The sequence below is a fragment of the Labeo rohita genome, chromosome 2 (assembly GCF_022985175.1).
Source record: "Labeo rohita strain BAU-BD-2019 chromosome 2, IGBB_LRoh.1.0, whole genome shotgun sequence".
NCBI lineage: Eukaryota > Metazoa > Chordata > Actinopteri > Cypriniformes > Cyprinidae > Labeo > Labeo rohita.
Window position 1 is genome coordinate 38,839,016 of NC_066870.1, and position 27,850 is coordinate 38,866,865.

Below are 27,850 nucleotides of genomic sequence, written 5' to 3' on the forward strand. Positions count from 1 at the left end.
ATTACGTATATTAATATAATTTATTTTTATCCAAAGCGAGAGGCTCCTTGCATTTTTCTGAGCCTTGGCAATAAAAATGTGAAACCCCTGATCTATAATAAGCAAATCTGACCACATGTTAAGTAATTTTAGAAAAAATTAAAAAGCTCAAAATCTTCAGCTGTAAGACTGTTTTGAGTACAGTAGCCACGGGGCCGAGATTACAGCATATATTAAATTTATTTACCAATGAAGACATAACAAATTGAGTTTACTTTAAAAAAAAAAATCGAACGAGAGCAGACGGGAACGCGCTGCGCGCTCTCGCGCTCGGCTCAGTGACTCAGTGGAAGCCGCGCGCAGCTGCTCTCCGAAACCAAGCGTCACCTTACCGGCCAAAAACATGTCCAAACTGGAGCAGATCCTCATCCTAGATCCCCCCAACGACCTGAGGTTCAAAGGTAAGTGAGAAACGAGGACAGTCAGTGTGTTTTGGTGAATTGTAAGCGGGTTTGTTACGCCGTAATGCAAGAAGGGAGTGCGGGCCGCTCCGGATCCCCGAGCTCGAGTGACTGACAGGCGGCCGCTCCTGCTCGCGAGTTTCTGTCACACAACACAACGCTCACCGGCGACACTGAGGCGAAGTGGAGCGGGTGTTCTTCGGGTTTTGTGTGGCACGGCTGGTTCGCACTGCCAGGTCATATTACTCGGGTAAAATAGAAATGAAGGTGTCCGGTGCTTACGTGGATGCCTTTCAATAAAGAAACAAACCTTTACAATGAAGTCCAGTGACTGTACCATGGTATTGTCATTGTTTTAAGCGGTAACACTTCGATATAGTATTGACTTTTTTCATGTGCTATGGTGTCTATAGTACTTTCATAACGTTTTGTCAGTAAATTCACTGATTTTTGGACATGTACCATAGTACTACCTCATGGAGTAGTGAATGAATCACAATAACATAGTATAAATCAAAGTACCATACGTTTACCATCTAATACCATCAGTAATCATGTTACTATCACCGTGCTTTATTATGTAAGAGTGTATTTATTATATAATTGTCTGTATGGTACTGCCCTGATTTAAGGACAGTACAGTGGCATTACCGTGGTATTCCTTCAGGTACATTAGAGCATTTTTTTTGTTTTCATAAGAAAAAAAAATGCTTTGGAACAAATATATGTGTATGTGTATGTGTGTAAAGACCCAATCTATATCTAAAGTGTTATTTGGTAGTACTATTTATGGTTTACATTTTTTTTTTTTTTTTTTTTTTAATATTTATAACATTATTTGAGCTGTCTCTTTTCACTTATTTGTTAAATTACTTATAGTACTGCATTTTTTGCAGTTGTTTATTTACTTATTTGAATCTAGTTTTATGTATTTAGTTGTTTATTAAGTTATTTACTTATTTTTATATAAATATGTAATTATTTTTATGATTTATTTAATCTTATTTAAGCACTAGTAAAGTGTTTTTTTACTCTTTATTTACTTTTTTTAACTAATTTTATTTATTTACTCTTAATTACTTTAATCCAATTATGTATGTATGCATTTATTTATTTAAATCTGTTTTTATTATTGGAACCTCATTTTAACCTAATTTTTATTTAAATCAATTTAAATTATTTATTTATTTTATCCTAATTTTTATTATTTATTTACTTATTTTAATTATATTTTACATTTATTTAAATGACATTGTTTTGCTTTTTTAATTTAATTTATTTATTAAATTAATTAGAACATTTTATTATTATTATTTTTAAAATGTATTATTATTATTATTATTATTTATTTTTTTTACATTTTAATTTTTATGTTTTCATAAAAAAAATGCTTTGGAACAAATAAATAAATAATATAATAGTAAATGATTGTATTATTTAATAATATAAATGTATTTATAATATAATATCATTGTGAGAGTTTTCCTTATCCTAAAATGTAAAAGGCATCTCTGTTTTGTGTGTGTGTGTGTGTGTGTGTAAAGACCCAATCTATATCTAAAAGTATTATTTGGTAGTACTATTTATGGTTTACATTTATTTTTTTAATATTTATAACATTATTTGAGCTGTCCCTTTTCACTTATTTGTTAAATTACTTATAGTACTGCATTTTTATGTATGTATTTGTTTATTTATTTAAATCTGTTTTTATTATTGTAACCTCATTTTAACCTAATTTTTATTTAAATCTATTTAATTTATTTATTTATTTTATCCTAATTTTTATTATTTATTTACTTATTTTAATTATATTATACATTTATTTAAATGACATTGTTTTGCTTTTTTAATTTCATTTATTTATTGAATTAATTAGAACATTTTAATTTTTTTAAATGTATTATTATTATTATTATTATTTTCTTTTTTTTTTTTTTTACATTTTAATTTTTTTTTTTTTTTCACTTCTGTGGAGCCCTTACATTCCCTTGCATCCCCAAGTTTAAAAAAAAACCTGTGTTGGAGTACCATGAATTTCAGTGTCATGGTATATCTCAAAGTACCATGGTATTACCAGATAATGCATCACTGTACTACAGTACGACTGAAGTAGTTTTTGTAAGGGTGTGGTTACCTTATCCTGCCATCTAATTCATTTTCTTGACTGATTGCCCTTACAGAAAAATATTATAGTAGTAGTACCATGGTACAGTGATGGTGTCAGGTGGTAATACCGTGATGTTTTGATATTGGGACCTTGGGAATCATTTATCAACACACTGATGCACCATGGTTATTCTGAAGTACTTCAAAGTTGAACATGTGAGTGATTCATGCATTACAGCACAGGAAGTACATTCTTACGAAACATGCATGTTACAGGTTATGGAGGTGAAAGAAAACCTCATAGATTCCTCTGTATTTGTCCTGTGAGGGCGGCGTCCTGGATAAATGAGTAACCAGTGCTGTGATACAGCTAATGATTTTACCTGCGTGTTTCAGGACTCTTATAGTGTAGGATGTTCTGTGATGGTTTTTGGGAGACTCTAGGAGTAGGAGGAGATGCTGCAGGACGTCTCGGCTCATCCAGTTGAGTCAAAACTCGGTTTGTCAGATGTGGGTTTTGTAATTCTGATAAGGGTTGGATGTGCTAATGTGACTTTGAGACATTGTTGTTGCTACTTCTACATTTGTGTGAATATGTTTTTGTAATGTTGTGGATGCAGCATCACGCAGAAGCAGTAGTTTGTGGTTCCAGTGTCGTTGTAGAAATGAGTTTGTTGCGAAATTAGTATTTGGATATTTATCTGATGTCAACACAACAAGTAAAGCAGCTTTTATCAGGCTTAGGGTCACTTTAAACAGTTTCTTTGTGTAAAATGTTTTAATGTGGAAAAGTTTATCCTTAGAAATGGCTAATGAATAATTTTTATGGTTCGGTGACGTCATTTGCAGTATTTCATGAGATGAGTAATTCATTCACTCACTGGAGAATTTGGGACTTTTCTCTTTAAATTATTTAAACAGTTTTGCTTTGTAGCAGATGTTGTGATTTATTTACACTCATTCAAACGTTTGTGCTTGGTAAGATTTATTTAATGTTTTTAAAAGAGGTTTCTTCTGCTGCATTTATTTATTAAAAATACAGTACAAATTCTGATATAGTTTTAGAATTTTAAATAGCTGTTTTCAATGTGAATATCTGTTAAAATGTAATTTATTTCTGTGATGCGCAGCTGAATTTTCAGCATCGTTACTCCAGTCTTCAATGTCACATGATCCTTCAGAAATCATTCTAATATGCTGATTTGCTGCTCAACAAACATTTCTGATTATTAGCAATGTTGAAAACAGTTGTGCTGTGCAATATTTTTATGGAAAGCGTGATGCGTTTTATTTTTCAGGATTCACAGATGAACAGAAAATTCAAAAGAGCAGCATTTATTTGAAATAGAAATCTTTTGTAACATTATAAATGTCTTTACTGTCACTTTTGATCAGTTCAAAGCATCCTTATTTAATAAAACTATTAATTTATTTTAAAAAAATCTTACTGACCCCAAACTTTTGAATGCTGGGAGTTGATTTTTGATTTTCTTAAATGAATACAATATATGTTCAGAAGCAGGAGCAGTGATGTGAAAGGCTTTATTTTTCTGCTCTCTCTCTGGATGTTCAGTGGTTTCAGTCTTTCATAACATCTTTGTAGCTCAGATAAAGGCCCTGGGCATCTCTGACATACAGCTGAATCGACTGTTCGAGATCTTAATTATGTTTTTTTTAGGCATGTTCTCCTGACTGTAAATGGCAGCATGAGATGATGATTAGAAACAGATCTTTGCTGATTCGTCTCTGTGTCCTGAATTCCCTCTGGTCCGCTGTAGCGCTGCTGTCATCTAGGGTAGTTGAAATTTCATAATCATGTATAATTAAAAAAATTCTATAATATTTATTCATAATAATTTAGAATGAATAATAATAATTCCACTACAGGACAAAAGAATAAAAAAGGTAATTTTGACTTTTTATCTCACAATTCAGACTTTTTTTTTAAAACAAATAAGTTTTTTTTTTCATTTATGAGCTTATCTTGCAATTCTGACTTTTTCCCTCGGAATTGTTTACAACTTGCAATTCTGTTGCAAATTTTTATTTTTTATTTATTTTTATTTTTTTCTCAAATTCCACCGCTGAATAAACAAAAAAGGTACTTGCGGCTTTTCTCACAATTCTGACTTTATATCTTGCAATTCTCACTTTTTAGTTCAGTTTCTTTTTTCCACTTATGCTTTTATATTTGTTTCAGTTGAATGTTTTTATATGTTCAGTTGAAAATGTATTTATGTAGTTTTTGTTTTAGCTTTCGTTGGTGATTCCTCATTCATTATGCGTCTATGAGAATTTTGAAAATAATGCATTTGATCACTTAGTAAAGTATCAACGCATGATTTGAAGAATCATTCATGTCACAAATGCTGCAGGACTACACAAATCTGTCTATTAATATTGAAATGTTGGATCCAGTCAAGTCCCTAATGCGGTTTCATGTTGTCTTGACTGGCTCTAGCGGAAGAAGAGGGATGTGTTGATGTGCTGGTTGGGCCTGTAACCCAATAAATAAATGAGGTGACAGGAAGAGAATCCCTGAGCTAAATACAGCTGCCATCAGCCGCCGCTGGCCCGACGGGATTCCTGTTTCACTCTAGTCTTCCTCCTGTTTCTATCCGTTTCCAGCGCTCTACGCTAGCACTCAGGGTTCAGTTTAGTATCAGTAAATTTTAATGTTAATGTATCAAAATGAAAACATACTTGTGCCTAAAAGCCTTGTTGATTCAACCACAGTCTAGTCTGCGCTTAACCTTTTTGGTGCTGATTGGTCATTTTTTTTTTTTTTTTACTTTTTTGACGCATGCTTTTTGAACACACACACACACACACACACAAAATCATAGACATGATTCGAAAAGGTTAAATAATCCTGTGTTGTTCGTGGTCAAAAATGGTGGGAAGCAAATTTTATGTAGTAGAAACATTTAGTACTGCGCCCAAAAAAACCCAAAGCTGTTTCTGAAATCAACTTAAAATTTGGAACACAACATATTTAGATTTATGGTTTTGCTTTTCATAGAGTTTTAGAGTAAAACATGTTTTGGAAAAATTTCATGCGTTCATGAAAGCATTCTAGATTTACCACGGTTTAACTGTCATTTTCAGTTCTCAAAAAATGATTAACAGGCAATACTGTGGTTACCAGTGGTTAACAGGTAATACTGTCAACCATTTTTTTTTTTTTTTTTTTTTTTTTTAATTAAAAATGAAATCACCAACTTAAACCTCCTTAAATCTTGAATGCTTTGGAGCACAGACTTAAGTTTGGTCACACAAGGATCATAACTACTCCATGAATATAATTTAGTACCATAAAATCTCCCAAAATGCAAAATAGTAAATAAAACATTATCGAGCTGAAATATGTGTTGATTTCATTAAAAAAAACAAAAAGGTAATTTTAAGAACTATTACTCGAAATAATTAAAATGATTAAATCAGCATCTTTAGCTGTTGCACTGCATCTCAACGCTTTCATTAAATCATCGTGAATGTTGCATTTTTAATACACAATGTCATATTAAAATGAGTCGAGTTTTACATATGCATCTCATTATATTTCCGTTTTGTACATTTTGACATTACCTATAATCATTAGATTTGGATTCAAATGAAAATAGCATAAATTAAACGGTATAAATAAATGCGAACTAATATATAAATACTCGTTGCATTGTTAATAACAATATAAAGAAGTTTTCTAAATATTAAAATAATAATACTTTTTTTATATACTTTTCTTGCAGCACATGATTTCTTTTTTATTTTGATTTAGCTGTGAATCACAGCAGTGACGCATTTGTTCGCTCTACACTCGTACAAACTGAATTTATTCACATTCACACACAGTAAATTTCTCTCGTAAGTGTGAGTGAAAAGCGTACATGGCCGAGCCCTGATGTCGGTTTTCTTTCTGTGCGTCTCTGTATTATTTATAGAGCTACGCCTAAGGAAGATTTTACTCTCGTAGTAAGGAAAAGACTCTCCTGTCCCGTGAGTGCCCTTATTCTGTCACTGTTATCGGGATATGGGATGTCCTGCCGCAATGACTGCGGATGAAATCAGTCCAGGGGCTAAATATGAAGACGGGAGGGCTGTCAATCCACACAGCGTGGAGCAGTTTTGAGGGGGAAATGTCTGATGAATCGCTCACTATGAAACCGTGTATGAAAATAAAAAGGGTCGGTTTTTAGTTTATTTCATTTTATGTGTCTTTAAAGATAGACTTTAACACTTAAATGTTTTACACTTAATTGAAATAAATAGTACCTTTGTCAAATCACCATCAGGGTTATTGGTTAACTAAAACTAAAACTATATATTAAAAAAATATTGAACTTAACTTAAATGAAAGTTAAAATCAAATCTAAAAATAAAATTTAAGATATTAACAAAAACTGTAATGATAAACTATAATAGTTTGTTTAAATCACTAACATCATTTTTAGTTTAAGTTGAAGTACTAAAATAACTAAAACTAATACCTAAAAATGTTTAGACATAGTTTAAAAAAATATATATAGAAATGACAAAAATGCACAACAAAATCATTAAAACTTTCAAATTAAATTGACAACAGAAAATATAAGAATAATCGAATTTAAAATATTTAAAATATTAAAATAACAAACTAAATAAACCTAAAATGAAAAAAAAAAAACTAATAAATAAAAATGTACAGACATTTAAAAAAAAGAAAAAAAAAAAGCACAACAAAAATACTACGACTTTTAAATTAAAGTGAAAATGGAAAAATACAAAAATAAAATTTAATTGAGAATATTAACAGAAATGCCTGAAATGTTTCATGTTGTCTTGAAAATATTTAAAAAAAAATATAATAATGTGTTGGTGATACTAACATAACCGTAGACCTATATATTTTTCTGCACTGGCATTGGAAAATGAACATGTTGCTGTAAGGAAATCATTAAGAAGAAATGATTTATTGCACCTTTAAACAAAATGGTGGTTATAAGTTTGCTTTTTTAACGATAGATGCGTGTAAGGTATAACTCAGTTAAACATACATCAGAGTTCTGATCATACTATTTTTGTTATTTTGTAATAAATGACCAGCTGCTGTTTATTTTACCACTGCTTGGGAAAACGGTCCATCATACAGTGATACACAGAAAGATGTGACTGACCAGTCAGAGTCAGGTATTCCTGAGAGCCGTGTAATAAATGATGTTTATTAAATGACATAGGTGTAAATGCTTTTCCAATCCATGAAATGGAAAATGAACATAATGGTGTCCATTGAGCAGTATCGTGTCTGATTGACTTTAGAAATGAACGTAGTTTGACCCGATACTTTGATTTCTGCTTTCACATGATGCAAATGTTTTCTGAGGCTAAATTTTACGACTTAGTTTTCTTGAAGGCTTTCCAAAGATCACTGAGATGTCAATGCACCAGACACAGTCACAGCTTAATGTCTGTGGAGTAAATATCAGTTTAACCATACTGGTTTGTATAGAGTTAACTGCAGGAATCAGCTGGTGTTTGGAGTGTTTTCAAATGTGCAGCTGAAATGATGCTTTTGCAGGTTGTTGACTTGAAATTACTTTTACAGTAAAATCCACTGTATTTCTTTCAAGTGCTTCATGTACATATTTGTCCAGGTGAACCAGTCTGCTGATTAGTCATGTTGTATTGCTGGTTTAAAATCAGCATGCCTTGTGTACACAAAATTAAACCGTTCATGCAGAATTTTGTGCAGTGAAGAGAGCTTCATCCGTTCATTTTCTAGTAACTTCATTTGGCAAATTCTGATCTTGAGATACAGAGATGTCTCCGAATAATTGTTTACCATAAGCAAGGACTTAAAGAGAACAGTGTGCTGTTATTCAGGTAAACAAATTCTGTAAACATGTTGACCGTGTAACTAAAATGCTTAGCAAACTGTTGATTTGTAATCACAGTAGTGAAACTGCTGTACTGTTCTGCAGTGTTGTACTTTTTAAATTTATGCTTTCATTTTATATTTTAATTTTAGTTACATTTTTAGTAATTTAGTAAACATGCTTTTTAGTTATTTTAAATAGTGCTATTTAGATTTAATTTTGGAGGTGTCAAACGATTAATCTTGATTAATCGTATCCAAAATAAACATATTTTTTTGTGTACATAATGTGTTTGTTTATTATTTATATATAAATACACACACAGTATGTATATTTCAAAGTATATTTTTATTTATTTATTTATATATATTTTATTTATATATGTATATATTTATATTCATATAATTTATATTATAAGTATTTTAACATATAAACATAATGCATTTTTTTTTAAATATATACATGCGTGTGTGTATATTTATATATACATAATAAATGTATACACAGCAAACACACATATATTATGTAAACAAAAACAAAGTTTTGGATGTGATTAATCGTGATCGTTTGACAGCATTATATTTCAATTTATATTTCAACTTATTACTTTTTTTATATTCTGTTTTTGCTATTTTTAAATGCTGTTATTTTGGCGTTATTTATGTTTGTATATTTTAAATTACTTACATTTTTTATTTTAATTTTAATTAAATGTTTAGTAATTTTATGTCCTTTTTTGTTTATTTTAAATATTAGTATGTAAAAATATTTTTTTTAAATACTGATTACTGAAATTTATATATTGTCATTTTACTATTATTTATGTACTAAAGTAGTTTCTTTATTATTTTAAATTAGCTTTTTATACTTTCATTTATTTTAACTTTAGTTTTTAGTGATTTTGTTACTGGCTTTTGTCTTTTCTTTTTTTAAGCTAGTTTTTGTTCAAACCCAAATAGTAATATTTAAAAATAAAAAAAAAATCCTGTTTTAATTTATTAATTTTATTTCCAGTTAATAGTTTCCCAGTTTTTCATCTAATATTTGAATAGAGCTGTTTCTTTCACTGTTTTGTAGTCTGAAATCAGAAGGCTATCTAATCAGGTTTGTGAAGGGTTATGTATACATTTGACCTGAAGACACCTTGTTGTTGTTTTTCTGATTAGATTTCTGTCTGGACATTTCAATATAGTGGAAACTCATATGACTCCCTCCGACGCTCTCTAATGTTATCTGAGTTCTCATGGCTCACACAACAATCCTCCTTCTCAAAAGTTCTGCGGAACTTAATTTCCAAGGTCGAGCATCTGGCGTTCTGTACGGTGTTTACAAAAATACATCCATTCCTGCGCTTGATCCTGCAGGACTCCTCTAATCCACTAATATGCGACATGCGTGGTCATAAGATCCTGGCTTTGAGGTCTAATTGCGCGTCATCTCGTTTCATCTGATCCAAAGGCCATCGGAAGAGCTGAGGCGGGATTTGATTGTGAGATGCCGCTGCTGCTTGTTGCACCAAATTGCCCCGTTTGCTGTTTGAATGAGCATTTCTGTGTAAATTCTGAACTGTAGACGCATTTCAGGGCTCTGTCTTCATCTTGTACCTTTACTAAGTAGATTAAACTAGAGGTCGACTGATATCTTAGAGAGCAGGGTGACCAGCAGATGACATGAAGCTGATATAGATCTATATCAAACTGTACACGCATAAGATTTAACAGCTGGATTTACTGAAGTTAGTGGCATGTTAGGGCCGTATGTTTTCTGCTGTGCGGAAAATGCGGACGGAATCACGGAATCCAGTCATAAAAGCAAAATTACTGAATAACGCGGAATGTCACAGAATTTGTCAAAGTTTGAATGAATTAAACAAAAGTAAATCAAACCGCAATATGGACTAGTATCTGTAAATATTACGGCGCAAAAATACAATTTAAATGTGAATCCTACATGCTCTGCCTGTCTCTGTTTTAATGAATGGAGCAGACGAGTGGTTTTGTTTACGACACACACTGAAGTGCGCGTGACGCTCGTCGTGATTTCAGCGTCTGTCGTCTCACTAAATAAGGACGTTATGTCACATACACACAGAAATGTCTGTAGACATGGCAACCCGTCAAAATGAAAGTCCGGTTTAACTTGAAGACATTGTGCCAGATATATATTACTATTATTACTACTACTACTAAAATAAAACAAACATTATTTTTTAGGGTATAATCACACAACATTTTTTCCATGTTTTAATTTTAAATTAAATGTTTTAATTTAACTTTTCCTCTTTGTTTGCCAAAAAAATTTGCTTAATTTTTTAATAATTATAAGATAAGTGAAATTAATGTTTTATGCCTTCATTTGATAACCAAAACATTTTAAATACACAACACGGAATTTCTGAGAGTACAAAAACCTTTCATAAGGCTATTTTAGAATAAATTTGAATAAATTGAGTAAGTATGCGTTTAAATAATTACACATGCAAAAACACAGAATTTGATAATAAAACTTACATTGAGGAAAAAATAAAACATTTCATGGGCCCCTAAACATGTCATTTTTGTGAAACATTTATTGAATTGATGTGAAATTGTGTATGTTTCATGATTTTAATTAAACATGCTCTTTCATTAATACAATTTAAATTAATCATTAAAAAGGAGTTGAGAAAAATTAAAACGGAAAAAATGAAATTTGGGAAAAAGTAAAACGGGTTTCATTGTACATTATGCTGTCATAATAAAAGTCCCACTTCCAGCATCCTTTGAATATTGATTCAGGTATTGTATGTACCTAAAGTTCCTGGAAATTACAACAGATTCCTTGTGGGCCATTCCGTGAAACATAGTGCTAAATTTATTTTTTTTTTAAATTTGGTTGATTTGACATGGAAGACACACCCTTGTGTGTTTGTGCACATTGGTGAATAAAGCTCATTCTGATTCTGTTTAAACCTGCTTTCTTCTTACATATTACGTTCATGCGTCATCCATCAGACTGCAGGTTGATGTTATTTATTCTGCCGTGACACTGTCTCTGTTGTATCCTTGAATTTTAGTGCAATTCAAGCACACATTCTAACTTTAACATCGTTTTCTGAGCCTCCATGTTTGCCACATTTATGGATCAGATGCTTCTAATATACAGTATGTTTTGCACAGAAGAAACCAGTGACACAGACAGGTCTTTAAATCAGGTGATGGTGTAAATCAGCTCAAGGGCCACGGTTTGCTATTATTGCTCGTTTTAGTGCATTTGGACCATGTGTTGAGTTTCCCGGTGGATTGTGGGAGTATATTGTGTGATGGAGGTTTATGTGTGTCCTTTATTGATGTCTCACTGAACGACCTTCAAAAATAGCGCTGTTTGAAAGGCCAGTAAATTGTGATTTTCATGGTACTTTAGCAATTATGTGATTTAATAAAGGCGGCCGACTGTGACTGGTTAAAATACAGTGGAGTCTTTGTGCTTGTTTGTTTCGGAGAGACTTTGAGCGTGTTTGAATCTGTTTATCTCTGCCTTTGTTTGAAGTGTTGGCACCTCGTCTCCTCTCACTTATTGTCTTTCTTTCACACATACGTTGTAATGTGAAGGCCCGTCTGCATGAAGTGCAAAAACAGTCTTTCACAACCTATTTCACAACCCTACTGTCGTATTTGATAATTGTACAAACATCCACCTTCAGCTTGTGCTTAGTGTGTTTGAGCTGTCAAATCTTGACTGATTATTATCAAGTACACATCAGAATGACTGTAGAGTAATATTTGCAGATGAACACTTACTGAGCTGCAGCAGCTTGGCTTTACTTGATTCTCCATCAATCATTTTAGTCTCAAAACTGATCATCAGGATTTTTTGAGGAATGTTTGTTTCCAGAAGCTTTACTTTCATTTTTTCTCAGTGGAGGAATGATCTTCACGAGCCTCCATCTCGCATCTTTTGAGGAACGTTTGTTTGTTCATCTCTCAATCATCGTTGGATTGCATTGCAGTATATGTTTGGATCATTTTAGTCTCATCATTATTGACATATTATTAGAGATATAGAGTGACCGCTGATATTTACATCATTTTATGTCAGTATCTGCTGTACGGTTATAAAGATCTCAGTGATTTACATCAGAATTATTCTCTGAATAATGCTTCTTATTTTCACTCTTTCAAGACTGCATGAGCCATAAAAGCCGAGTATGATACAAAACAAAACATTTTAGGAGCACTTTCTAATCAATTAAAAAATCGAAACAAAAATTAGCCTTTCCTTTACGAGGTGATATTTGACTCCTTAAACAGGGTTTCCACAGGTCTTAAAGTCTTAAATCGCTTTTCCGTGAATTAAACCATTATTTTATATATAACATTTTGTATTTTTATTCATTTTGTTAATAAAAGTTTGTTATGTTACATTAATCTCGTTAATTTAAAAGTGAAAGTAAATGCGCACAACGTTTTTACAAGCTACTTAAAACTGAAGGAAAGTGAAAAAAGAGGAAAACTAAAAACAACTCCTTGACGCAGAATTCACTAATTTGAAAGTGAAAGTAAAACTCAAACTATACTTAGAGAACATATTGCTGTATTGTTTTCCCTTGTTTTGTTTTGGTTTTTTTGGTCTTAAAAAGGTCTTAAATTTACCCTCATAAAACCTGCAGAAACCCTGTTAAAGTGTATGTTATAAAATTATAAGCTTTTTAAAATTTTTAATTAAAACAACAGAATAAGGACTAGTATAACAAGAATAAATTACCAATCAAATGAAATCAGTATTATTAAAATTAATTTGTACTACAGAGGTGGCACAGAAGAACACAAAAGTGGCTTGTAGGTGTATTTTCATATGTGTAATGAGGCTCAGAGGTGGCTTGAGTGCAATTAAATTCATAAATTCATTTCAAGATTGTTTTATATATAAAATTTTGAATATAGAAATATTAAATGTTTTAAATAACTGAAAATATACTTTAAAAATGAAACTAAAACTGCCAGTAGGTTGCGGCAAGTCACTGATTGAATTACTGAATCATTCATGCATTTGATTCGTTTGAACGGCTGATTCATTCAGGAATAAATCAAGTGACTGTCTTTATGAATGGGAAATTGATTCATTGACTCACTAGATTCCTTTAAAACACGTTCACTCAAACAAAACAACGCTGTGTTTGAATAGTGAATTGTGACTTGTTTCAAGCTATTTTTTTTTATGATGAAATGGAGCAAAATCAGGCAATAGTGTTATAGTCAGACAATGTAAGTCACTTAATATTAACTTCTTTATTTAACTGTATTAAATCAAGCACACAGTAGTTTTCAGTCGCAAATGCGAATGAAATGGTCGCACTTTAAAGAACTGCATATGCAAACCTTTTTAAAAAAAAAAAAAAAAAAGATTATCTAAAAGTTCAATAGATAGTTCCACGAAAAATAAAAAATGCCGTGAATGTTTGTGATCTTCTGATGTGATGTTCTCCTCTCGTTCTCAGGTCCTTTCACAGATGTCGTCACTTCCTACCTGAAACTAAAGAATCCGTCAGACAAGAAAGTATGTTTCAAAGTGAAGACGACAGCGCCGCGCAGATACTGCGTACGGCCGAACAGCGGCATCATCGACCCCGGGGCCACGCTCGCTATTTCAGGTCAGTCCACCAGAGCTGTGATCGCCTGAAGCTCAGCAGCTCAAAATAAATGGCTGGAAATGATTTTTTTTTGTTTTGTTTTGTATGGTTGAAATCGTAGACTAAAACAATGACGTGCTAGAACGGGGTTGACAATATCAATCTTTATTTTGATGAACTGAGATCTTTTAGTCTGCGCTTTTTTTTTAGTTGATATGTGACATGCTTTTGTTACTTTGTTACTATCAAGTCTCAGCTTTCAAATTCTGTCAATTTTAACAAAAAAAAAATAGAAATAAAAAATCTAACAATTAATGCCATTTTGTGGCTCTTAAATGCGTTAAGTAGGGCTGGGCGATATGGAGAAAAAAAAAATATATATATATATTTATTTTTTTTTTTATTAAATTAAAATTTTATTTATTTTATTATACATATATATATATATATATATATGTATGTGTGTGTGTGTGTGTGTGTATATATATGTATATATATAATATTATTATTATTATTATTATTATTATTTCATTTTTTTTTTTTCAGACTGTTTGACTGATTCTCGACTTTGTTTTTTTACATACATATATATATATTAAAAGAAAAAAAAAAAAAAAAAAAAAATGAACAGCAGCTTTGAGCCTGTCACCATGATGCAAACATGAAATATCTGACATACAGTAGTAGTTCTTCACAGGTTTTTTATTCGATTACACTGTTTTTCCGTGATTTTTACTATGTAAACATGGACATGTTTGCCTGTTGCACTCGCAGCATCTCATGCATGAAACGGCATTATAAAAATGCGGCGCTCAAGTTAAAAGAAGTTCAACTCTCATCTTCTTGCATGTTTTTCCTATTCCATTTTACTTTATTAGTTGACTCAACCCTGAATCTGTCATTTAATTACTCAACTTCTTGCTGTTTCAAACCCATGTGATTTTCTTCTTTATTTGCAAACACAAAAAGAGGAAATTGGAATGTGGCGAATAGTTTCAAACAATATCATGAATAGAGACAAAAAGTTTAAAGCTTCAAAAAGCAGTAGTTCATATGATTGTTTCTCATACTTCAAATCTTTTGAGGTCATATGATGATTTGTGTGAAGGACAGACCCAAATTTAAGCTGTTATTTACTAAAAATCATCACTAATGCGAACCACTGACTGCTGTTTTCATTAATTTAGTGAGTTAAACTTCAGTCTGATTTGTAAACGAATCATTCAGATTGCACACATGAGACTCATAAAAATGATTCATGCATGAGTCAGACATTGGTACTTCTCATAAACTCAAAAATGTGGCAGTGAATATTGACTTAAAATTGTCTGTCTCTCACACAAAGGATCATGTGAAGCCGACTTTTATGATGCTTTATTGTTCATATATGGAAGATTCACTAATGTGTCTATACTGATTAGTTTAGAAATGCTTCTACTGTCATGTTTTATGTGTTAATATTTGTCTTTATGTCACAGTTATGCTGCAGCCGTTTGATTACGACCCCAATGAGAAAAGTAAACACAAGTTCATGGTACAGACCATCTTCGCCCCCGCAGCCATCACAGACACAGAAGCCATGGTAAACATCCTATTGTGTGTCTCTGTGTATACGTTCTGATATATATGGTTTATGAGGACACAAGTGTATATAAAGACACGGGTACTACAATGTAAACATGGTTTGAAGTTTACACTTCCTGTGTCCCCATAAACCAAATGTCTTAAACAGACTAAACTGTTCTTTGAAGTTCAAAAGTTGCCAGTGGTTTCCTGTGACGGGTGGTTTAGGTGTAGGGTTGGAGTAGGGCAATAGAAAATCAAGGCTCTACAGCGACTGAAAACTACTGCATGCGACTATGGAAAAAATATTTAGGAGCAGCAGTGTGACTGACCCCATCAGCATATTTGTGTTTCCGTTGAGTAATGTATCACAGACATATCTGACGAGTCCCTTGATAAACAAAGTGTAAATAAGAGATTGATTTTGCATTGTAGAGAGCTTTGTTGATTATAATGGAACTTTGCGATGAAATAAGATAAGTGACAGCTTTTAATGATTTTTAAGAGAGTTTAAAGGAAAAGTCCACTTCCAGAACAAGTCACAGATAATGTACTCACCCCCTTGTCATCCAAGATGTTTGTGTCTTTCTGTCTTCAGTCGTGAAGAAATTATGTTTTTTAAGGAAAGCGTTTCAGCATGTTTCTCCATATAATTGGTGCCCTGGTTTTGAACTTCCAAAATGTAGTTTAAATGCAGCTTCAAAGGCTCTAAACGATCCCAGATGAGGAAGAAGGGTCTTATCTAGCGAAACAATCGCTCTTTTTTTTTTTTTTCCGGAAAATAAAAATCTGTATACTTTTTAAACACAAAAAAACACTCTGGGATTCGCGTTCTTGACGCTGCGTACTATTGAATCATGTTGAAATGTCAAGCTGAACGTAGCTGGAACTACAGACCCAGTGTTTACAAAGCGAACATGCAAACACTAAGAAAGTGCAAGTAAGTCAAACGCTGTTTACAAACAAAAAGCTACAACGATGTCGGACGATTCTGAAGTTGTAGGAGAAAATAAGAAGGAGTTTTTCACCATACTCAGTACACAGACGATGAACTTACACGTGATTCATAGTAGTGATGGGAAGTTCGGATCATTTTACCGACTCGGACCTTTGAGTCTCGTTCAGCAAAATGAACGAATCTTTTTTTCGAGTCATTTCGTTCATTTTAGCAAAATATAATTAAAATGTTCCGTGTTACTTCCCAAGCACATCTACTGCTTACACAAACGTTGATCACACTACAAACAAGACAAAACTATAATGCTATAAGACACAGAAAAGATTCATTCATTGTTTACCTGGGTCTTTAGTCTATGATTAGCTCACCTCACCTCTTATCTGACAAGTTTTCGGGTTTGAGTCATTCGTTCATCACGTGACAGCCTCATAAGATGAACGAACCACTCCAAAAACCCGAAGACTCGAAACAGGAGAACTAATTCCAGTGCAGAACCTAATAGGATGTTGCGCATGCGCGACTGAACGAATCACTCCCTGAGACGACGACTCCTTCACGAGTCACATTAAAGATTCGTTCAAAATGAAAGAGTCGTTCAAGAATGGCCCATCACTAACTCATAGCATCGTGGACGTGCATCCCAGAGCCTGTGCTACACAAGCTTTTGTGTTTAAAAAAGTATACACATTTTTATTTTTCGAAAAAAATGACTGATTGTTTCGCTAGATAAGACCCTTCTTCCTCATCTGGGATCGTTTAGAGCATTTGAAGCCGCATTTAAACTACATTTTGGAAGTTCAAAATCAGGGCAGCAGTGAAGTCCATTATATGGAGAAAAATCCTGAAATGTTTTCCTCAAAAACACTGAAGACAGAAAGACATGAACATCTTGGATGACAAGGGGGAGAGTAAATTATTTGTGAATTGTTGTTCTGGAAGTGGACTTCTCCTTTAAATAAAATATTGATTTAACAGTTAAACAAGAAGTTAATATAAAGTGACTTACATCGTCTGACTATAACACTATTGCCTGGTTTTGTTGATTTCAAAAAATAGTTTCAAACAAGTCACAACTGAGCCACTGTGCATCTCCATTTAAACTGCGGTGGTTCGTTAATAAACGAACGTGTGTTTTTAAACAAATCTAGTGATTCAGTTTCCCATTCATAAAGACAGTCACTTGCTTTATTCCCGAATGAATCAGCTGTTCCAACAAGTCAAATGAATGAATGATTCAGTATTTAAATCAGTGACTTGCCCCACCTACTGGCAGATTTACTTTAATTTCTAAGTATCTTTTTTTAGTTGTTTAAATCATTTAATATTGCTGTATTCAAACTTTCACATTTAAAACATTAATCTCAACATGAATTTATGAATTTGAGCCTCATTAAACATAAAAATACACCTACAAGCCATTTTTCTTTTTCTGTGCCACCTCTGTAGTACAAATTAATGTTGTTAATTCTGATTTCATTTAAATAGTAACTTATTCTTATTGTTCTTATTCTGTTGTTTTAGCTTATAATTTTTTTTCTTCAAAAATTGACATATAAAATGACATAAAATGCCATTACAAAGGTAAAAATAAAACTCCCCTTTAAGGAGTCAAATATCACCATAATGGGAAGGCTAATTTTTTATCAGATTTTTTGATTATTGATTAGAAGGTGCTCCTGAAATTTTGACTGTGTTTCTAAAGTTAGCAATACAAGTGCTCCTAATAAGAAACATAAGCGTAGAGCCCTGAAAATACAGTTTGTACAGTAGAAAAACCATTACACCACTGGAACGTCCCATAAACCGCATATGCAAGTGTGTGTGAAGCTGCTATTCAGTGCTGTAACTGCGTGTTCACACCAGCAGATGGCAGCAAACACCCTCCATAGCACAGCTGTTTTAACTCTTTAAAACCTGACATATGAAATAGTTTAAATTAAACTGAAACTTTGGACAAAATATTTTGCAAGTTTGCATTTTTTTTTGTTGAGTATCAATTTTGATCGATCATGCTTGTGATCCTCAAACATGCTGTCTAGTTAGGCAGCTCACTAGGTTTTGGAACACAGTCAGTGAGTTGCTGTGTGTGTGTGCGTGTGCGTGTGTGTGTGTGTGTGTGTGTGTGTGTGTGTGTGTGTGTGTGTGTGTGTGTGTGTGTGGTATGTGTATGGGCAGCTGGTAGTAGTTGTGGCTGATGAATTGCCTATTTTTCATGTGTTTCAGTGGAAAGACGCGAAACCCGATGAGCTCATGGATTCCAAACTCAGATGCGTCTTTGAGCTGCCGTCTGAAAACGATAAAGTGGTGAGTACAGAGAGACGAACAGGAAGGAAAGGGGCGCGTGGGAGCGTCTGCAGTTCACTCCACCCTGTTATACGCTGCTGTAAATGTAATTATAATTATGTTTTGCTAGCAGAATGTGCTCAACTCAGAACATTCTCCCTCATTGTAAGGTGCTGTGAGTGATTGTTTTGGACGGCTATCAGTGAAACAGGTGTGAGCAGCACAGGAGTCTGAGTCAGCCAATCACAAACACTCCCTGCCTGTCAATCACTCTGCTCATTCTGATTGGCTGACGGCTTTGGAGGGCGTGGTTTTAGAGAGGAGGATGAGATTTTGATTCAGTCTGACTGAAAACATCTGAAATCACTTACAGCATCTTTTATATTACAGCTATTTGGAGATTCTTCATTTTGAAGTTACGTTTTGAAGCTTAAGCGGTTCTGTTTTCAGAATTAATGTCGTATTTCTCCCTTAACTAGCTTGTGTGTAGCTGCTTTTCACCAACACATAAACACTAGGGCTGCACGATTAATCAAAATAAAATCAAATTAAAGATGTGGCTTTAAGAATGCACTGGAAAATGCAACATGCACCATTTTCTAACAAAAGAGAAGATTTAAAAGCTTCTTGCGGTTTTCTGCCAAAATAATGGCTTGATGGTTTAACATTTTTTTTTAAATGAGGTTAGTAACCCAGAAATGTGAATAAATAAAAACGTAAAATTAGTGCTGGGCAATGATTAATCACACATATTATGTATACAAAAACTTTTATTTTGGATGCGATTAATCATTGCCCAGCACTATAATTAATTATCATGCACTATAAAAATATTATAATTAATATTTTAAAATAATATATATATATATATATATATATATATATATATATATATATATATATTTTTTTTTTTTTTTTTTTTTTTTTTTCAAAATATTAATATTAATTTTGTTACTTTTTTCTTAATTACTATTTATTTTGAAAGTAAATTAAACTAATGTTTTGCCCTACAAAGTTTAGTAGCTCTTTTTATTTATTTATTTTTTCAGTATTTAGAATTTTTTTTTTATGTTTTTTTTTTTTTCAAAATATTAATTTTGTTACTTTTTTCTTAATTAGTATTTATTTTGAAATTAAATTAAACTAATGTTTTGCCCTACAAAATTTAGTAGCTCTTTTTATTTATTTATTTTTTCAATATTTAGAATTTTTATTTTATTTTTTTTTATTTGTTTTTTTTGTTTTGTTTTCTGTTTTAAATTTTACATTTAATGTTTTGGTCATTTGATTGTGTTTTGTCATTGTTTATTAGTTGCTTTGTATGTTTGTGCAGTTTTTGTTCATTTTATTTTAGTTTTAATTATTTTAGTATATCAAGTTGAACTAAATGTAAATGGAATAAATAATTAATTATTAATTAATATTAAAATAATAATATTAATAATATTTTATTACAGTTTACACTGTTTAAATTGCAGTCACAATTTTGATCAGTAAAATCATCAGAAAAATCAAAGTATTTTTTCCCCCAAATCGTGCAGCCCTAATATACACACTCACACACAATTTGTCACTTCTTGTTTGTTCCTGAACTCCCGTCCGCTCTGCTGTGGCGTCTCAGAGTCCTCAGAAGAGGAGCCTGCTCCACTGGTTCCATTCTGCTTCAGCCCCAGCTTCGCTTTCCAGACGCCCGCCCTTCCCTCCCACCTCAGGCAGCTTTAGCAACTGGCGCGACGTCCAGGAAGTCAGAACGGCAGGGTCAGAGGTCAAGGCCTGTGGGCCTGTGTTGGTCAGTGAGGGTCAGAGCAGAGAGCAGGATGTGTGGTCAAAGCAGAGAGACATCAGTAGGGTAGGTCAAAGGTCAGCAGGATCGGGAGAAAACACTTCACACGTTGTGTTGTTGATGTCAAAGGTCGTGCATCCAATCAAACACTGTTATTTTGCAAAAATGCAAACTGAAATAATAATGGTGGAAAGAATTGAAGAAAAGAATGTTTGTTGAGCAGCAAATCAGTATATTAGAATGATTTCTGAAGGATCATGTGACACTGAAGACTGGAGTAATGATGCTGAAAATTCAGCTCTGATCACGGCAATCAATTTACGTTTGAACAGATACTGACAGAAAACTACAACCACGCTTTAGATTTTAAATGTAATATTACAAGATTAAAGTCATAATTTTTCAATAATAATGTCAAAATTACGAAAATAAAGTCGAAATATTAAAGGTGAAATATTTAGAGAACATTTAGACTTTATTCTCGTAGTATTTCGACTGCAATATTTCAACTTTATTCTTGTAGTATTTTGACTATTCTCGAAGTTTTTCAACATTGTTCTCATAGTATTGTGACTTTATTCTCGTAGTATTTTGACATCAATTTTTCTACTTTATTCTCGTAGTATTGCAACTTTAATCTCATAGTATTTCCACATTAATATTTAGACTTTATTCTCGTAGTATTTTACCTTCAATATTTTGACTTTATTCTCGTATTTTGACTTGTATTCGAGTAATATTTTGACTATATTCTCGTAGTATTGAAACTTTATTCTAATAGTATTTCGACTTCAATATTTCGACTTTTATTCTTGTAGTATTTCAACTTTATTTTTGTAGTATTTTAAATTTATCCTTACAGTATTTTGACTTTATTCTCAGTATTTTAACTTCAATGTTTTGACTATTCTAATATTTCAACTTTGTTCTCATAGTATTTTGACATTATTCTCGTAATGTTTCGACTTAACCTTTTCAACTTTTACGTAATCTTTGTTTGTTTGTTTTTTTGTTTGTTTTTTTTAAATGTGGCACTAAAACGACATTACACAAAACAGCTATTTTAAATTGGAATAATATTTCACAATTTTTACTTTATTTTGGATCAAATAAATGCAGGCTTGATAAGCAGAAGAGACTTCTTTCAAAATGAAAATTTTAATAATCATAAATATAATCACAAAATGTCGGTCAAACTGTTTTTTTCGGAAAATTGCGTTGAGGTTTACTCCTCGAACTGTGCAGCAGTAAGTGGATGTGTTATATTTCAATCTTTTCTGTTTTTACCCACAATGCAAATGGCAGTTTCAGCCCTTCCGCGCCCTGTCAGCCGTGTGATGTCATTAACGCCCACGTCAGTCCTGGCTCCGTCGTTGGTCGTTCTGTCACGTCTCAGTCAGATGAGGCCGGCGTGTGTTTCCCGTCTTGTGGCCTGAGGAGCGTCTCATCTCGGCCCAGACGCCCTGAATTTCACTTAAGCGCTGAAGCGAGTCTCACCACTCGATTTCAAGCCTTTGATTTGGTCTCAGGAGATCTGAGCTTTAAGAGTGACGTGTTCAGTGTTTCGTGTCAAACTCTGTTGCGGCGTCTGTTCTCAAACTGTTGAAGTTTCTATAATCATGTAATTTGCCAAGACAACATTTCTCATTTTCATTTAGTTTAACTACAAGTACTAAATAACTAAATCTAAATAAGCTAAAATAGAAAAATAACAAAAATGTGATACTAAAATAACACCAAATAAAATCTACCCAACTTTATATAAACAGCTGTGTGATAATATAGTTACATACATGATCTGAACAATATTAAACTTCAATAAAAAAAAAAAAATATATATATATATATATATATATATATATATATATAAAATGATATCAGAATTAAGGATAAGGATTTTCAAGAAAAAGTTTAACTATTAAATTCTATTGATTTATTTACTTATTTTTACTTAATGATATATTATATTTATTTATAATTTTAAAGGAATTATTATTTCTATGACTTCTCCAGGTCTAAAAATCACACTTTTAAAAATGAGGCTTCGTCGTCCAGAGTGTTTAAATCTTGGTCTTTGAAGGCAAAATAAAATGATTGAAGGGGTGAATTAAAATAGTTGTTTTGTCTTATTTAAAATATTTTTTTTAGATTTTTAAGTGCTGATTTTTTTCCTGTCCTCTTCCAGAACGACGTTGACTCTGTGTCTAAATCTGTGCCGGTTCTGAACTCGTCCAAAGTGGAAGGGTCGGCGGCAGCGAAATCCGTCAGCTCTGCTCTGGACGACTCGGAGATGAAGAAGGTCATGGATGAGTGCAAACGCTTGCAGACGGAGGTCAGCAAGCTGAGCGACGAGAATCGCCAGCTTAAGGTAAAGCTAGGAAAAATCGGATCATGCTTTTATACCAAACGCTTCATCAGAGCGTCAACATTCATTTACTGTTTACTTACTATTAGAGATGCACGATATTGGATTTTTGCCGATATCCGATATGCCGATATTTTTTCATCTCATTTTGGCCGATACCGATACCGATACCGATATATATCATTTTATTTGGAAAGTTAGTTTTTAACAATAACTTATTCGTTAGGATTAAATAAATAGTAATGAGTGGTTTACATTCAATCCCTTCTTTTTCATCAGTAGACTAGCATTATTTATGATCTGAATTTTGTAAATTAAGTTCACTTTTGCTATGTTATAAGCCGAACTTCGGATGCTTTCACTTTCGAATTCGCAATCTGAATACAACATTTCAAAACGAAAACAGAAAAGTAGAACTAAACTGGGTGACTGTGAGGGTGCTTTGCGGGACATGAACAGGACATAATTCATTGCTACAATTTCTTAATTCGTTCCTATGATTTATTAATTTATTAATTTGTAAAATGAGGGAACGAATTAATATGTAGTATTAATGAATTGTTAATTTATTCCCACGAAATATTTTATTTCCCACCCGCAATTTATCACAGTAAGAGATACGAAAACATGGATTAAAAGTGAATGACAAGAAAATAAACCTAAGAAATTAAAGGGTGAGACGGTGAGGATTTGGGAAAATAAAAATATTAAGTTATGTGGCAATTCGTGACCAACTGGCAAAACAGTACACTTTTTTTGCACAAGAATACCAACATGTTTACCTTCTCTGGTTTAACAAGCGGTCTTTTACCCTACTCGAAAACCAAATCCTCCGTCCGCCATCGTTTCCAGAATAGTCGCGTCCTTTTTGCCGTCACCACCTGGCTCGTGCTGACACTACAAATACAAACCAGGCTCTACATCCGAAGCGCTCACAACGAAAACTACTCTTTGCGTGATCAGTGAAATCCTGAATATGCCACGGCTTTGTAACTCTGTAACCCGCGCTGTATGGAGCAGTGCGACCACGTCAAATTTTAACTTGCACATTTAAAAAAAAAAAAAAAAGTGACAGTTTTGATCAGTCTAGAGCCCTGCAATACAAAGGCATTCAACATGGAAAGAAAGTAATAGAAATGTAGTCACTAAGTCATGTTTAATTATAATTTCTAATTATTTTATATGGTGCACTTCGCTCTGACAGGGCTGCGGGACACGAACATAATTATTTCCTACAACTTGTTAATTCGTTCCTACGTTTTATTAATTTATTAATTTGTAAAATAAGGGAACGAATTAAAAAGTCGTATTAACGAATTCTTAATTTATTGCCACGAAATCTTTTATTTCCCACACGCAGTTCGCGCATAAATGATCCGACAACATGGATTAAAAGTAAATGACAAGAAAACAAACCTGCGAAATTAAAGGGTGAGACGGTGATGATTTGTGAAAAGAAACTATAAATATTATTAAGTTTGTGGCAATTCGTGACCAACCGGGAAAACAGGACACACAGCCGCTTATGGCTTTAAATGTATTGGCTCGAACTGCATGAATCCAAAAGTATGGTCGCTACTAACATTTGCCTGCTAACCAATTATTTAACTTATAAAGAATGCTTTGTACCTCACTTGTGTCATATTCACGAAAAATGTTTCATATGAGCAACAGTGTGTTTTGCCGTTGCGCCGCCGAAGAAAGAGAATTCACTGACCGCGCGCCGTAATTACTTTTTATTTTAAATGCAGATCATGTCATGTGCAAACACAGCCATTGGGTTTCAAAATACAACAAAGAGCACCATAAAACCATTTAAAATGTGCATTTAGCGATCTAGTGACTGGATATGAAACAGGCAACAGTAAATTATCCCAAATGGAACAACGGCGCGCTTTCTCCTATAGCCGCTGCTGCCACTGCACGTGCTATTGCTATGCATCATTCTGTATGTGTATTCTCAGTTTAAATGCAGCGATACAAAACAGTGAATCTACTCCTCATTCAGTCAAAACTTTGCTTCAAGAATGAGCCACACTGCTGACGTGATCTAATCCCTAGCACACCCTTAGCACATGTGAGTTAACATATTCATCTTATCGGCAAAACATATCGGCATAATTTTTCATATCGGGCCGATGCCGATATTTACATTTGAAGTCATTATCGGCCGATTCCGATATCAGTCCGATAATATCGTGCATCCCTACTTACTATTCACTTACTATATCACTTCAGACACAAGCATCTATTAAATCAAAAATTGTAATTCTCTATATTCTTCCTTATTGTGACCGATTCATCAGTGCTAGTGTTATTTTAGTATTATTTATATACTATTATATTTTTTATTCATATTTCTTTTATTCTTTTTTTTTTTTTTTTTTTTTTTTTTTGTACTTTCAGATTTAAAGTTTGTCATTTATTTATTATTATTATTACTATTATTATTATTTATTTATTTATTTATTTATTTTTTTTTAAGATTAATTTATTTGTATGTTTTGGTTAGGTTTTTGTTTTTATTTGTGTCCAGTTAGTAATTCATTGTTGCTTTTAATTTTTATTAGCTTTGTTATCTGCTTTTGTCATTTTTATTAGTTTTTGTTTTTATTATTGAGGCTAATTTATTTTTAACTTTAGTTTTAGTTTAATTGTAGTTTTTATCTATGTCCTGTTTTTAATTTTAGTGCTGTTAAGGCTTTCAGTTTTCTTTTTTATTTATTTGTTTGGTCATTTTTATTTTATTTTATTTTTTATTTTTATTTTTTGGCAAAAAGTTTTTTATTTATTTATTTAGGTTGAATTTATTTTTCATTTTTAATTCAGTTTTAGTTACTATTTATGTCCACCTAGTCATTTTAGGGCTTTAAATTCTCATTTTATTTTTTCATAATTTTTTTGTACTTTTGACATTTGTATTTGTTTTTAATAATTATTATTTAGGTTTCATTTATTTTTATTTTTAGGTTGGTTTTAGTTTTTATTCATGTCCACTTAGTAATATTAGTGCTTCAGTACTTTCAATTTTCTTGTTAATTTTAATTAAATATTTACTCACTTTGTTATTTTTATTTTTTTTCTTTCTTTTTAAATATTATTATTTAGGTTTAATTTATCTTTATCTTTACTTTGGTTTTTATATCCAGTCTGCTTTTCTTTTAATTTTTTTTCTTTTTTTCAGTATATTATTTATTTATTTGTTTGTTTGTTTGTTTGTTTGTTTGTTTGATTGATTGATTTTTATTTTAAAGTTTGGTTTTAGCTTTATTTATGTCCAGTCAGTAATTTTAATGCTTTAACAAATTAAAATGAAAAATTGAAAAGCTAACTGATTTTTTTATTTCTTTTTATTTTTTATTTTTTTGTCATCGTGTTTATATTTTATTTAATGTTTATTTAAATTAACAAAAATATTTTATAAGTTTTAGTTTATGATAATAAAAAATAAGTAATAACTTTTTTTTTTTTTTTTTTTTTTTTTTTTTTTGTGCAAATTATTGGTACTTTCAGCTTTTTAGTTCCAATATGAAAAAAAGGAAAAATTCCCTTAATTGTTCTCTTAATTGGAGAATGAGCTGTTCAGAGATCAGTGCATCACTGGTTAGCAGAGGAACTAAGGAGGTTCTGTCTCTGTGTTTCAGGACGAGGGTTTGAGACTGAGGAAGTTCCAGCGCAGCGAACACGTCACGAGCAACTCCAGCTCGGCGATGGGCCGCGAGTCGAAGGCCGGCTCCCTCCCCTCGCTGCTGGTGGTGATCGCGGCCATCTTCATCGGATTCTTCCTGGGCAAGTTCGTCCTGTAAGGCGGAGGACGGGAGCGTCACGGGCGGTCGGCGCGGCCGGCGACTCCATCTCTCTTTGTTTCGGTTCATTTGCTGTTTTCTGTTGAGGGACGGCCGGACGGATGTTAGAGCCATGAACTGCTTGATTAGGAATCCAGCGAGATCTGAAAGTCTTCCCTCAAACTCGTTTCGTTTCACTCAAACTCAATGGAAAGTGTAAATGTGGTTTTAATCGTTCGTCCAGACGAAGGAAGAGCTTCGAGCGTCTGTTTGTGGACGCCGGACGCGTCGACCCTTCTTCACCAGAGACACACGTGCCTCCTTCTGTACATGCGTTCTGTTTCTGTTCCTAACAATACCAACGCAGACTGTTTTATTACTGTAATTATCATTTATTAATTATATTATTAATGTAATTTCTCTCAGAGCAGCATTTATCCACACAGACATTCACTGATGTCTTCACTTTACTGTCTCATACTAGACCACATTCAAGAAATAAAACAAAAGAAAAAAATTAAACCTCCCGTCTGTGTGTGTTTCATTCGTCTGTTCCTCAAACCTGCACGTTTAGTGTTGCTTTTAGTAATGAATCCATGCAAACTTATGCAGAAAATTTCTCTTTTGGCTGTACTGATGGGTGAACATTATTAAAAATAAATTAGAATTATGTTATCTATATACATATGAAATCACAAATAAAAGACTGCAATTTCAAAATGTGTGTATATATATATATATATATATATATATATGTATGTATGTATGTATGTATGTAGACATACACATTTAACTGGTATACATATTTATTTTTTTTTCGTATATATTCATACACACACATATCATAAAAATATTTTTGTAATAAGATAAAGCCTACATTGACTTCGGATTTTAGTCTTTTTAGATCCATTAAGATTTTTGTGCGTTATATATATCTATAAACAAATATCTATAACGTGTTCAAGAAAATCTATCAATAAATAAATAAAATCTCTTTCAAGATTTTAAAATGTTATTTTTTTTTATTTTTTTTTTTTTAATGTGTACAACCATTATGATGTAAGATATTTATTTTTTTATTTGTTTTAATTTATTTTATTTTAC

General features: G+C 32.4%; 1 protein-coding gene across 1 annotated transcript; it reads left to right on the forward strand.

Annotated features, from left to right (window-relative positions):
* The first annotated feature begins 279 nt into the window (after positions 1-279).
* Positions 280-27,268, forward strand: vapal (VAMP (vesicle-associated membrane protein)-associated protein A, like). Its single transcript, XM_051136288.1, has 6 exons — positions 280-440; positions 13,878-14,030; positions 15,488-15,591; positions 18,754-18,834; positions 22,782-22,964; positions 26,606-27,268. The coding sequence occupies exons 1-6, from the start codon at positions 383-385 to the stop codon at positions 26,765-26,767; spliced, it is 741 nt and encodes a 246-aa protein (XP_050992245.1). The 5' UTR covers positions 280-382; the 3' UTR covers positions 26,768-27,268.
* Positions 27,269-27,850: the final 582 nt, after the last annotated feature.